The sequence below is a fragment of the Anneissia japonica genome, unplaced genomic scaffold (genome assembly GCF_011630105.1).
Source record: "Anneissia japonica isolate Jap-2015-1 unplaced genomic scaffold, ASM1163010v1 scaffold285021_len193445_cov190, whole genome shotgun sequence".
NCBI lineage: Eukaryota > Metazoa > Echinodermata > Crinoidea > Comatulida > Comatulidae > Anneissia > Anneissia japonica.
This window is the reverse complement of record NW_022718003.1, coordinates 35989-51519: the sequence shown is the minus strand read 5'-3', so window position 1 is coordinate 51519 and position 15531 is coordinate 35989. Positions and strand designations below refer to the sequence as shown.

Genomic DNA, 15531 nt, shown 5'->3' with positions numbered 1-15531 from the left:
TGTGGGTCATCATTAGACGTATGACAATGACTCATTATTCGTCCGCATGGCACTATTTTATATTACGCCGTTCGCACTGCTGGCATACTGCTGTTACATGTCTCAATTCCAGTTCTCCGTGACATTTTTTCTTTATTTACACCAAAACCAATATATTCATAAAAAAATATCTTGTCAATAAAGGCCTACTAATAATACTATAGTATTACTGCTGTAGTTGCTTAGCCACTTAATTAGGCTATCATAAACCAGTTTCATTGTACATATTTAAATAAAATATTCTATTATATATACACATATAATTAAATACATTATATATTGATATATATATATGTTTCAAATATTGGTTTTAAAGTGTTTCTAAATTCTACAAATAGACATATATATAGACCTATATATAAATCATAAAAAAAATAAATACAGTGTTTGAATAAAGGACATAGTGTAATACATCGTGTAGCATACGGTAGCTCTCAAGGAATTTTGTCCTATAAATAAAGAAGTGTAATGAAATGCTCTGACGGGATTCGAACCTGCGACCTCTCGCTGTCGAGGCGAGTGTCATAACCATATCACAGAGTATCTTGTTTTACATGCCAAATTGTTGTGTTTTCCATTAATTAAGTCGAATTTTATCTTAGTCGAACAAATTTCAATGCCATTTTGGATTCGACTTCGCCAAGTTCAACTATAGCCTATGAAACCAATAGTTGTACTGTATGCATATGCACCATAGTGTGCTCGAAACTTATTGTATATTAATGGCAATTCGCCATGCAAACCTCCAAGACTTACTACTTCATGCATTCCGTTTTGTGCACAGTTAAGCCGTACATTATTATTATATTTCGTCAGGCTTATTACAGTTCCTGTCTCTTATACACATCTAGATGTGTATAAGAGACAGATATATATACAGTGTTCGAATAAAGGACATGATGGTACATCGGGTAGCATAGCTTCAACGAATGTTTTCCTATAAATAAATACATTGTGTAATAAAATTCCTCCTGCAACCTCTCGCTGTCATTAGACCAAGAGGCTTCATGGTTTAACAGATTCAAATAACCGTCAGCTACATTGTATTACACAATAGTGCACCTCGAGAGGGCGCAGTGGCGGATTCAAAGGGGCCCAGCTCAGATGGGATTGGAAGAGGCAAGCATCCACTAAGCTATTCAACTTCACTCGTACGGAATTGAAGATAATTCTAATTTCACTGCTTCCTCTTTAGCCTACTACTATGAGACGATCACTGCCCGAAAACTTTCCACAAATTACCGGTATTTCGTGAAACTCTGAAATCTGCTTTTGCAAGTACAGTATGAATATTATTAATCTTAATTTCTGAAATTAATGACGTCATTGTCAGTTTGCTCCCAAGCGAAATTCAGTTTTACGTTTAAAATGTGTTCACCTAACTTACGAATGCGTTTAAGAGACCACCGTGCCATTTTTGAACCACACAAATCTTTTCCAATCATCAATATATAGCAATATAAAATACATAAACAAAAAAGATATGCAGAAGACGAAATGGGAACAGCAAGAAACACATAAGACATTTAGTTGGCTGGTGACCCATTAACTCATATAAGTGTGAAGTAATTTTCATTAAGAGATAGGCTACCTAAGTAAAATTCGGGCCTACTGTATACTAAAATATATTGGAATTGTCCAAATTTTAAAAAAATGAATTAATTATAAAAATTCTTACTGTAAGAGGGCAGAAACGACATAGCAACGGTAATCGCAAGTCTCCAACTGTTTGTTGACCAACATTGTCGACGAAATAGTCCGGGCCCAGTCTTAACAGTATAAGGCCTAATTAGTATTACTGTATTACCCTTACCTTACGTTGACTTTGCCTAAATCGAATAATTCCTACGTGTATCTTGTTTTACATGCCAAATTGTTGTGTTTTCCATTAATTAAGTCGAATTTTATCTTAGTCGAACAAATTTCAATGCCATTTTGGATTCGACTTCGCCAAGTTCAACTATAGCCTATGAAACCAATAGTTGTACTGTATGCATATGCACCATAGTGTGCTCGAAACTTATTGTATATTAATGGCAATTCGCCATGCAAACCTCCAAGACTTACTACTTCGTGCATTCCGTTTTGTGCACAGTTAAGCCGTATATTATTATTATATTTCGTCAGGCTTATTACAGTTCAATACGTACTATGTTCGGTATTACAGCAGAGCTATAGTATTTTTATTCATTTATTTTACAGGCTTACTGTATAATGTTGTATCTTTATTTCATCGTCGCATATTCCATTTGTAATTAGTATTAGAACTTGGTTTTTGTTAGCCAGATTTTTTTCTTCTTTCTCTAGATATGAGACAAAATATGAAAACAGGGAAGAGGTCGAGTTTGTTACGCGAGTTTTCAAAGGAGTTTTGTCCATAATCCTCTTATGTATTATGAATCACCGCCATAATCATCTCTTCTAATTGGTTAATACTTCTGGCTCCTATTACATAATGTATCATTATAAATTACCGCTATAATGTTTGAAATTGGTTAACACTTTTGGTAATTACTGTATGAAAGCCTGAAAATATGGAAAAGGGTTATTTATGAAGATGAACCAACTTTAGATTCGAAATGTTGAATACCAGCTCGATGGCGTGTATTTAATTTTTTGTAGTATTTATTATTCTTTCGTTTTAAGCGAATTTGTTAGGGGAAAATTTTGACTTTGTAGGGGACATGTTTGCTCGGGTGGTGGGGCGACTTTAACTGTATAACTGTTAATGGGTATTTGGTCGCAAAAAGACTACTCCATTTCCGATAATTTGGTAATTATTTAGTACTGGAAAAATTTGATCCACCAGTGGCGCAATTAGTGACAACACAAATAAGCAACAACATCTATATAAATTATACATGTAGGAAGATTTTATTATCAATGGCAGAAGTAAAAATATAACAATAAAATTATATAAAGTACAGTTAGTACCTAAATAACTAAAAATACTGTAAAACAAATAATAAGTAATAAAAAAAATATATAAAATTATACTGCAATTTAAAAAGAAAATATAAAAGAAGTAATAATAATAATAATAATAGTGATATGGTAATAGTTGAGTTGAATGTTGAAAATGACATACACTATTTAGTTTAGTTTTCATGCACTATGCTACACAGTGATAAGCACATACAAAGATATACAATACTATGTCTACCATAAATTCATATTTACGCAAAGAATATTTTTATAAACATGCTTAGATTTCTATGACGAGTGAAAAACAATATTCATAAAAATCTGATACAGTAGAGTATGATAGTAGTTAAAGCCTAATACAAGGTAGGCATTTGAAATGCGACTTTTACCAAACTCTGGTACACTTCACAAACCAAAACTTACCAAAACTATTGTAAGAAGATAAATCAAACACATTTAATTTTTTTTTTCACATTAATACTGTATTAACAATTAAAAAAGATAAATTATTTACTTATTTAAATTACATTCGCATTAAATTTTAATTCATTCTGTTAATTTTAACATAATCAGAAACTCTTAAAATTAGCTGTTATGTTTTATCTAAAACCAGAGTGACCAGTCTAAAGTATCCAAAGTTTTCTTATATATTGACAGACCAAGTCAGAAAATACCTAACTAGTTAACTTGTACACATGCTAAACCAATTGGTAAACTTAATTAACATGTTTGTTATAGAAAGCCATACTTTTTCAAGTTAAATTGATATATAACCAGGTAAACACAGTCAAGTTAAAACAGTTGGGACACTAGACTTGCATGTAGTTATTACTTCACCCAGTTACAAAAAAACTTCACTGTAGTTGAGAAACTTAACTAGCATAATTAGCATATAGAGTCCATACATGTTAACCCAGTTTAAAAACTCACTGGGTGTACAATACAGAAGCAAAGTTAAACCAGCTGGACTCTTAACTAACATAAGATTCCAGACATGTTAACCCAGTTAAACACTTTACTTCTATTTCGGAAGCCAAGTTAAATCAGTTAGGTCACTTAACTAATATTATGTCTTTATTACATATTCGGCACAAAAATCACAAATCAGGATATGGACAGAGGGCCCAACACAAGATGAGTGTATCCCCTAAACCCCCTAGCAAAATAAACATACAATAGATTACAAAACAGCACAGAGGCAAAGACGATACATAAACTGATTAAAATACGTAGCCCATAAAAAGATTGATAAAATATATAAAAGTAACAGATAAAAGTTTAAGAATCAGGTTAGAGGAATTTATTTTGCAAACCGCAACCGTTTTAATACCAATAAAATTTGAAGAAAAAACAATAACAAAATCATTAATAAAAAAAATGTCAATAAAAGTGAAGCAATAATAACAATAAAATAAAAAAGCCCAGAGCATAAACAACCTAAGAAAATTGTGGTGAAGAACTTTGCAAATTTTATGGTTAAAGAGAGATTGTCAGAAAATAAATAAAGGTGTCTTTAGAGGACATACTGTAGTGTTGTAAAGCTTTAGAATTTTAGAAATAAAACCGATTTTGTAGGGTTAACTCTGCCAAAACGCACGAAGAAAAGGAATTACAGTACAGTACTACAGTGACGAAACTCAATATTAAGAGAGAAAAAAATTAACCAAGGTACAGTCAAAACTAGAATCCATACACCTGAAAAGGAAATGAAGATCAAGAACAAACCCACATGCACCGAGAAACTGTTAAGTGAACGTAAGGGGAACAGTACAGGAGCGACAAAGAAAGTGGATAAAACTTTGTTGCACCAAACCAAACCAAACTGGGCAAAGAAATAGAATTAATTACAACACTGGAGAATTCAAGGTGGGGGGCCTAAAAAGCGAACAATATAAATTAACAAGACATTTAGGATTGTGAATATGCCAGTAGTTACGTTTGATATTTCCGAGCATTCAATTTGCCTTGTTGAGAGCTGCATTAATGTGAAGGTTGAACCTAAGATGAGAGTAAATTTAACTACAGTTAACACAAGAATCCTAACTAGAGCTATTCAATACACCTGCCTCCATGAGCAAGGCAAGTTAGTTCACAGTAGAATTAGCCTTATTTACCTCACAGATAATCATATATTTTATGCACATCACTTACATTTTAATATGAAAATACATCAATGCAACATTTTTAGAATCTGTTACTTTAACACAGCGAGGCAGCAACATGCTACAGTTGAAAGTAACCACAACCGTTTTGCTGGTGTAAGAATCCAAACTAAAAGACTGTACTGTACAATTGAATTGAAGATACCCATGCGATGTCCCATGAGTGTTCGTAAAACTACGCCAAATATCTTGGGAGTGTTACAGATGGTCATTTATTTTATTACACATGATGCAGATGCGCCTTATATAAACGCAATGTACAGGCAACGCTTCTAAATATGCCTTTCCACTAAGCCCACCCCTTGGATATTGTTGCTAAGGTCCCCTGTTCTGATTGGTCAGCTATAAATTTTGATGGACAATCTGGAATGCTCCATTATCACTAATACATATCCTGTGTAACCGTTTCTCTTGTGTGTATCTGGGATATCAGTGGCGGATCCAGGAATATGACCAGAAATGGCACTCTAAGAATTATAATATAATTTTCCTTTTTTCTTCTTTTAATTTTGAAAAATTTAGGGGGGGGGGGGGGAAGCCGGCCCGAGCCCCCTTGAATCTGCCACTGGATATGATAGATTATGGCCAGCAACTGCTGTAGTTTTAAGAAATTTAGTTGAAAGTTTGAAAAAGTAGGCTTCAGTATGTCAAGAATTTTCCTTATAAGACAGCTAATATGCAAAAATATACTTATATAAAAAATGATATAGATTCCACTTCCATCCGCAATACATGGTGGCAAAAAAAAACATACTAATGTAAAAACTTAAAAGCTATTATGTTGGTAATTTTTCTCTAATTTATCTTAAAGAAAAAGGGATAGTTGAAAAACAGTATCTGAAATCTAGTTGAAAAACAGTACCTGAAATCAGAAATTTAACTTTTTAATTATAATTTGTTTTTTTAATAAATTGGTGGCTTCAATGAACATCTAAAACTTCAAATGATGTCAATGCTTAATAAATAGGTTATCCAAACAGAAAAATTAAAAACACAATTACAAATTGGACGGAACAAAACAACAGATTTTACAACATTTCCAAACAGTTAACATATACGCCAAAGACGATTTGCTGTGTAATAACCATCATCATCATATGAAACAGCGAAAGTTTACTTACAATCAGTATTTACTTAAATATTTCATTTTAAAAAATTAGATAAAAAGGAGACCATTATACTTTTATGGTAGCCTATAGAATAATACATATTTAGATATTCCCACAGAAATTGTCACCAACTTCAAACACTGGTCAACAAAACTTTTGGATATGTTTAATGGTAACATTTAAATGATCACCTGATATGCATTTGGCTGTCAACTTATATATTCCCCATAATATGTATTGGGGACTAAAATTTCCATATTAATATATTTATCCTTTTACACAATTTATATAGCCATCATTAGGCAATTTTGTATCTGTATGCATTATATTTCATATCAGCCAAATATTGAATCAAAGTTGGATATTGTATTGTTACTATAAGTATTTTAATGTTCTGACAACTTTATAGAACATAAATTTCATATATTTTATGATCATGATTTTGGTGGTTTACTCATTTCTTAGTAATGGATCCATGGAGTCTTTGTTCTAAAATCCCAAGTAAGCCAACCCTGGAATATATTTATGTAACTGAACAAATACAGAATTAGAAGATAATATTTTCAATGTTTATGTTAGGTTAACATGGTTCCAATAGCTCCATGGCTTAACACATCCAAAGCATAATGGAGTACACAGTGACAGCAGACACATGAAAGAGCCAGATAATCCACACTACGAAAACATGAATGAATTAATAATTATTGCAAATGGTCATGAAAAATTAATTAATTCTATGCTATGATAAAATTTAATGGTCTACAAGAACCCACCAGCATATTAAATATAGATGGACCACTACACCCTCATTAGATACACCACGAACCCAACAACCCTCTGATTAATACAACCAACCCTAATCATAATTACCATACAGCATTGATACTATTGTTTTAGGGGTTTTCTGCACAACCATTTCTCAATCCTTTATTGTTTGGTTTACCTACAGAAGGATTGTTTGGTTTACCTACAGAAGGATTGTTAAGGTAACTTACTGGACCTGAACTGCCACAGATATGGGTTATGGTGCTGAAAAAAATCAATCGATCAATTAAACAATCAATCAATCAATCGATCAATCAGAATAATCTACTCCAATTAATAAACTTCATATAATGTCAATCATCCAGGAAATAGTTTTCATTTGCACTGACCAAATAAATAGATCATCATTCTGGGTACCGACCAATTTACCAATAGACGTAGATGAATGTCAATAATCTGGATACTGAAATATAATAACACATTTATAAATATACTTAAGACTTATGCAGGCATTTCCGATCATCTCACACAATTTAGAGAACTGATCAAGAAATTTCTCTTATGGCTGGCTTTAAAATATGACCACAATTAAAGACAAACACCAGAGCAAGTTAAAACGACCTCTCTGTCAGCTGTAGAAACTTGACTAAGCTATTCATCTGCTATGATCCCTTTCTTCAAACTGCAGCAAGTGTCATTCTCTTCCTAAGCTAGGGTTTCACTATGATTCCACAGCTGGTGCAGGTTCCTCTTTAGCAGGTTCCTCTGGGGCAGCTGCTGCTACTGCTTCTTTTTTTCCTTCTTTCTCACCTCCCTCAGCATCTTAAAAAAAAAAAAAAAAAATCATTACTGTCTTTCTCTTTCAATTTTACCATGACAGGGCTGAGGTTGTTGTTGGCCTCTTGCCACTCCCGCTGCTCCTGCACAAGAGATGGAGACCAATCTCATACTTTTAGAAAGTTATTTTGCGGATTTAGAGGCTATTTTTAGTTGCTAAGTGAGGAAAATTTATCAGAATGTGTTTGAAGACAAAATCCGAAATGAACATCAAAATTATCCAATATGATTATCAAGTGAGCATAGGTGGCAAAATTATATGCCCAGCATATAAATATAATAATGAAAGTTACTGTATTTATAATTAAACTTCCTCATTGAGCGAGACAAAATGTTGTGATATAAAATATTATCTTTAATCATTAAAGTCCTACCAACTTATTTCTTTATTTGTATTTACTGAATAATAAATAGAGATACTCAAAAATTTGTATCTGTGGTAACTTTTTTTTAGATTCTTTGGATAACTTATTCTTACCATCAACGTCACCATCCATGTCGGCTGTCCACAAGGTCAAGTTATCTCTTAAAAGTTGCATGATGAGGGTTGAGTCCCTGTAAGTTTCATCTTTGATGGATTCCAAGTCGGAAATCGCATCATCAAACGCAGCTTTCGCCAGTCTGCAAGCTCGCTCTGGAGAATTCAGAATCTCGTAGTAGAAAACAGAGAAATTGAGGGCTAGTCCGAGACGGATCGGGTGCGTGGGGGCAAGTTCATTGGTAGCAGTTTCGCATGCTGCCTTGTAGGCTTCAAGGCTGTTCTCCGCTGCTTGTTTTCGAAGGGTGCCAGATGTAAACTCTGCCATGTATCGATGATAATCGCCCTTCCTACAGATCCACAAACCAATGCAAATGATATATAATTTAATACTTTGAGATAACAACATGTATTTACCGTAAATGCTAGAATAAGCTTCGCTCTCGAATAAGCGCCGCACCAAACAAGATTTTGTTTCGCTAAGCGCCGCTCACATAACACAATGAAGACAAAAGCGGCCTTATAAACGTTTATTTCCAATGACAAACCTATGATAGGCCTACTGATCTATAGGAATACGGGAGATAGGTAAATGGGAACGGGCATGGAAAGCATCATGCCAATATTTTTTATTAAGCGCCGCTCTTGAATAAGCACCGCACTGAAGCCTCCAAGAATTTTATAAGCCACGGCTCTTATTCAAGCATTTACGGTATTGCCTTTTACAAATATCACCATATGATAAATGATTAATAGGTAATAAAAATAACAGGCAGTTGCAAGTATAATGCACATACAAGAATAATTTTAGTAATTAAATTTCAATTTACTGGAAATAATAATTTAATGGTGGTATTATGGGTACAATATTTATTTAATCACAAAAATCTGAATCAGTGTAAGCACTGAGCTATTTTGTGGATCTTTATTGAAAGTAAAAGCTAATTTTACTAATACATGTGAACGGAAATACTTTTCATAGCTAAGAGCACTTAAAGAGGAAAGTATTATGTTTGTATTTTTGGGGATAATTTTTTTTTGTTTTGTTTTTAAATTAAAAGGAAATTAATTTATAATACAACGTTATTGAGTTCAATAGTCAGCTCTAGAAATCAGGCTTGGTATTTGGCAATGTGTCATTTAGGATTCAATTTTAATATTTTACTTAACTTATATTATATTATTATCCCAACAGTTCATATACAAATTACAATACAATGACTTTAATGAGGGAAATAGAGATGCATAGATACAGTAGAACACCTCCCTTGGAACACCCCTATTCAGGGGATACCGCTATATAAAAGGGGACACTTTTCTGTGAAATGAGGAGAAATATACCTTTTAACACTACGGTCAACCCCCATAATACACAATTCAACATGGAAAACAAAAAAAATCCAACAGGAAACATAAGAGAATTAAAAAGCTATACGACCTTCTGTATTACACCAAGTACCTTACACGCAAAACTTCAATTACTGTACAAGTACTGCTAAAAATAAACTATACATAATTTCTTTATCTCGGGTTTTATACAGGAAGGTTCTGGTATTAGTAACAAATAATTAGTATTATTCTCACATTTTATTGTAGAAAACTTTAGATTCGGCTGATGCTGCAGATTTTAACAAGTGCGAGTTAAGAACCTCCAAAATGTCATCACAAATCTTCTCCAATTCTCCTTCAATCTAAATAAAATATCAAAAAATTTCTGGAAGTAAGTTACTGAGTATTGTCACTCTACACCAAGAAGAAACACATAGCTTGTGCTGTGCTTGTGAAAACACAAAAACATACTTAGCATGCTCAGTTGTTGTTGCAGACTTATTTGTGTAATTACGTCCAATAATTATGTTCTTACGAACAAGCACAAACAACTCGGTATTTCTTTGCGAAGTGAATGACAGTGTGGGTACAAAAGCACCGAGACACTGCTAAAATGTAGTGAAATTTTGAGTTGTTGGAATATTATAAATCTAGAAAATTTATATGAATGATAATATTAGAGCAAGCATGTTCAGCTGCTGTCACAGACTTATTTGTGTATACAGAACACAAAAACCCCACAAAAAAATGTTCCGACAATAACTTGTTTTATGCATCGTTATGGGGTCAGGGTGAGACTAGTTTCACTTCTAATCTTGATCCCAATGATGGTCATTTTATTTAAGTCTTGTTTACTTATGTTTCATTTGACTATGATGATCATTAGGCGAGACCAATAATGATGATTTCAAATAAAAATAAAATTTTACATTTGGCCAATTACTGCACCCACCGCCAAGAAAAAATTTAAATTTCAGAAAAAAAATTTAAAATTTATCTTTACTTTTGTTACGCCTGCTGCTGCATAGAAATCTCCAAAAATAAGATATAATTTTTTCCCTAATTACATAAATTTAAAGCATTTAACAATCATAGTATTACCCTGTTTACATTCAACACTAACAATTTATTTTAATTTTCTCCTGCATCTGGATGTTTTTGGCAAAACCATTTGCTTAATAAGAAAACAAAAGTAAAAGTATATATATATATATATATATATATATATTTTTTTTTCCGCCCTCTTCTGACGATTTAAAAAAAAATAAGTTTGCAAAACATGGTATAAAAAAAAGTGTCATCATATGAATAAATGTACTTTGAATTGAAGCTGAATGGTGAAATTACCTCTGCCTTGTATTTCTTCACCTGTTCCTTTTGTTGTTCATTGCCTTGAGTTTCTAATTTTTCTTCTATATTGCTGATGATCCTCCATGATGCTCGTCTTGCACCGATCACATTCTTGTAGGCCACTGACAGCAGGTTCCTCTCCTCAATTGTCAACTCCGTATCTAACTTTGCCACTTGCTTCATTGCTTCTTGCATATCTATACAAACAAAATTCAAGCATTTGACTCAAGATAAATCTGAATCAAACAATATGTACATGCCAATGCCATAGCCAGGTTTTTCAAACAGTACAGGACACTATGAGGATGACCCACTTTATGATTAATGTGGACCAATTTTTTTTTAAGTTGACCCATTTTAACACAAAAATTAAAAAAATCTGGACCCTTCTTAAAAAAGTGAACCCATCTTTTTGTGGACGCAAAAGAAAATTTGTGTGGGACTGTCCCAACAGCTGGCTACGGTATTTTGAACACCATACTAATCTAAATTAAGCCTATCTTTAAGAATAGCTTTTACTGTTCCATTCAGGGGTTTCAGGTCTCCCTCGAGTTGCAGTTTCCCGCATTCCAACAAGCATAATCTCCCGGAAACTACAGCAACCCACCTTCCATTAAAAACAGAATGTTTTGCATGTTTTTTACTAGTAGAGTATTACGAAGTAAATCCCCAACGTAAAGCTCTGGTAACACTATCTCATTTATTTGACAATTTTGTGTGAAGTGCAAATATATGGGCATGATTATGTCATTCTTTTGTATTTTTGTTGAAAATATTACAGTACACCCAAATATGGGCATATCATAATCCACATTTCTTTTTCATATGAAATCTAAGTGTGGACAGAGCTTCAGCAGGCCATGGGTTTCAACCAAGCACAACTCAGAACACAATTTAGATTGTGTTATACTAAAATAATAATGGTAAAGACTATGTAGTGCACATTGTTAAGCCCTCTATGCACTTCACATTTACCATTACCACGGTCACTGGATTTAAGAAAGACCATTATTTAACGAGATCTCCTTGCAGTGGCTTCTCGCAACTTGGGTTCATTGTCATCTAAGACCCTGTCCAGACTATCAAATTTTGTTTGACAAAAACATATGATATGCATAAATATGGTCATGATGACATCACATCGTGACCATATACTTATAGGCACATGACTAACATCTACTTTTACGATGATACTCTGCATAGTCCAAGGTTTGGATGTTCCGCAGATATCAGTTTTTTGTAAAAGAAAATGTAATAGTTTTAACAGAACTTACGGTAACAATAGCAACAATAACAATAATACAAATGCCATAATATAATGGCAGCAAGTCAAATAGGCCTTTGTAAAAAAAAAATATAGTACAGTACAATTTTAATATAACATGGTCAAATGTTTAAATTGTATTAGTTTTTTATTAATGTAATATTTTTTTTATTGAAAACAGAGCAATGTGAATCCAATTTATGATTGCTTCATATAATGAAACCCCATTTTGGGTAAATGTTATTATTGACATCATACAAATGGTCGATATTTATTGTCCATAACATTGTCAACCAACAATCACCGAAGAACATGAAGACACAGATGAAGAATACTCGCATCCTGTATGTTAAGCAATTTACGGTCACAGAAATTACACTTAAGATGATTAAAAACCAGATGATATTAACAACTACGCAGCAGCTTTCACTGTGTCATTGTCTCCTTCAAAGGTTATCTCATAAAAATATTGCATGAGTCATCATAACACTAATGAGTTAGATGAAGACAAATCTATTATTTACCAACATAAACCAGCGTTGTAAGTAAAGAGAAGAAATGGCTAGTGTGTCTTCTATGCATAGTATTTCCATTCCTAAATAATTTTTTTCTTCCAAATATTTTCTTCAGATTTGTAAAAAATCGTATCGTAAACTTCTGTTTTACTTTACTTACAGTTGAACGGTTTTTTTTATAGCCAAAACCATTCAATATTCTTTACTGGCCTATGATTATATTATTACTTGTCACTTGTGTGTTTATTAATGTATACAGTTGAACTTGCCTACTAGTCAAATCCAAAATGCCATTGAAATATTGTTTGACTTAGATAAAATTTGACTTACAGGTTGTTAATTAATGGAAAACACAACAATTTGGCATGTAAAATAAGATCGACTTAGAAATTATTCGACTTAGGCACAGACTAGGCAAGTTTAACTGTATTTTAAAGAATACCTAGCTAAAAAAACATGAGTGAAATTGTCTTCATTTTTGTGTCTTTGTTCTACTTTAAACAAATTTTTATTTATTTTTCTTTTTGGCAGAGGGATGGGAGGTGACAGATGAAAACAAAAACATGGGTCATGGCTGTGAAACACCAGTGTAAATAGTTTGACGAAACCTGCAGTGGCTCTAGGATTTTGTCTAGGCCCTAGGCCAGACTTTCCTGGCAAGATAATAAAGGTAGGCATCTATCTAGCCAAAGCCATAGTGCTCCTGCCACTGTACAGGCCTAGGCTAGCTCACTTAGGCTAGAGGCCTAGCATATAAGTTAAGGCTTGGGCCTAGGGAAGGGCCCAGGCCTAGCTAAGTTAAGCTAGCCTAGGATTGGAAGGCATATAGGAGGCCTAGCCTGCCTACTGTATCTGGAGTCAAGAAATTGAGACGGATGTATAATCGGCGAATAAATAATGAGCAAAGGGACATGGGAAACATTTAGCATTATTAAATAATTATGCAATGTTAGGGTATTACACGGTAGCAATTAATTAAAGACCCATCATTCAGTCAACCTCCATAACAAAACAAAGACACAGCAACAGCAGATAATCGCGATATGATCTGCAACACAAAACCGGTCGGAAGATCCCACCCAAAATTCCGATTAAAAACACGATTATATTTCCGAACGGAACACCTACCGTCATATCGCTCAGCTTGTTCAGCTACTTTAGCTGTGAAGACATTATCCAGCCTATCACCCATAATGGATTTATTTTACAAATTAATGATCGAAGTGGATTTTAACAATAAGTTGAATTTCTGACTTCAAGACGTATATTAATTTCGTTATGCTGAGCTCAAGCTCTAGCTATGGATGAGCTGTGTTGTTAAGAATGCATTCACTTCCGGATCATCAGGAGGGCATCGCGAAAAAGAGTGGGCGTGTTCATAAATAAGTGATGCAATATTCTCAGGGCTAGTAAATTACTCTATCATCGTTGGGGCTATACTGCATTTCAAATACGAAATAATTAAATAAATAATTCTCAAGAGCATATCGTGCCAACGACTCAAATACCCAATACATTAATTACTATATAGTAGTGTCGCACATAACCTCTCAGAAATAGGGAGAAAAGTCTCCAAAAACGAGGGGTTTCAATGTGGGGAAAGGGAATCAAAAAATTAAGTCTTGGTAAAATCTTCCCTTTTTTGTGTGATTGCGGCTTAAGATTTTTTTTTAGAATATAATTTAAAAGGTAATGCATATTGAAACTTTATTATCAGTGGCTGATCCAGGAATCATTTTCGAAAGAGGAACTACCTAGGGAGGGATTTTCACATGTGGAAAGTCTAAACCACCTCAGCCTCACCATGGTTAGGACTGAGTTAAGAAAATTTATGATTATGCCACCTCACCTCTAAGATGACTGGAAATGGCACTCTCAGACCTAGATTTGATTAATATTTTCCTTTTTTCTCCATTTTTTTATACTGTAATTTGAAAAAATTTAGGGAAATCCCCCTCCCCCAACCACCTTCCTGGAATCTGCCGCTGATTTATGCTGATTATTTGATTATAGAGATTTATTCAATTTTGGCACTATGAGCATAGGCTGATTTCGGGGATGTGCAAAAATTGAGAATGTGGAACTACATCCCTCTATTCCAATGAAAAATTCATGGTCATTAAGTTTAGTATTTAAACTACTTAATAGAACTAATTTGCTGCCATATGTGATGTGTCAGTACCACCCACAGCCTATGCCCATGAGCAAACAAAAATTACAAGGTGAACATAAATTAAAACAAGTGCTAAGCACTGTTAAAAGCAAACTTAGTCACTATCATCATTGCAATTAGTATTGTAATTATTTTTGTTGATTACCAAAATTTGTGATACGATAAACTCATCGGTGGCTATGTTTACACACAGCAGCTAGTTAGCAGGATCCGGATTACAAACACACGCACTCACCCGTGCACTTATAGCTATTTATTATCTTTGGTTAATACAAGAAAATCCCGATTCGGATACCAGGAAGATGACGGTGGGATCACTGGCCAATAGGAAAATGGAAATTTGTACATGTGATTTGTTAATGATAGAGACGCGCTCAAGTTGCTAACCGACAACGCTCGCTAACCGTTAGCGTATCCGGATTCTGAAAACGGTTAGTGCTAACCGATCAAAGGAGGAACAGGTTCAAATACCCGAAGCCAGTTATTCTCCCATTATTTTTGTTGTTGATGTTGCTGCTACTGTTGTTATTCTTATCAGGCAAAAGATGCAACAAAGATTCACAAAAACAATATGGTAGTAAAACA

The 15531-nt window shown here is 33.7% G+C and overlaps 1 protein-coding gene across 1 annotated transcript; it reads right to left on the bottom strand.

The window, feature by feature from the left end:
* Nucleotides 1–5427: 5427 nt before the first annotated feature.
* On the bottom strand, nt 5428–14115 carry LOC117110410 (14-3-3 family protein artA-like). The gene is made up of 5 exons (XM_033253109.1): nt 13902–14115; nt 10992–11191; nt 9900–10006; nt 8316–8665; nt 5428–7822 (listed from the first exon to the last, which is right to left on the bottom strand). The coding sequence occupies exons 1-5, from the start codon at nt 13963–13965 to the stop codon at nt 7722–7724; spliced, it is 822 nt and encodes a 273-aa protein (XP_033109000.1). The 5' UTR covers nt 13966–14115; the 3' UTR covers nt 5428–7721.
* Nucleotides 14116–15531: the final 1416 nt, after the last annotated feature.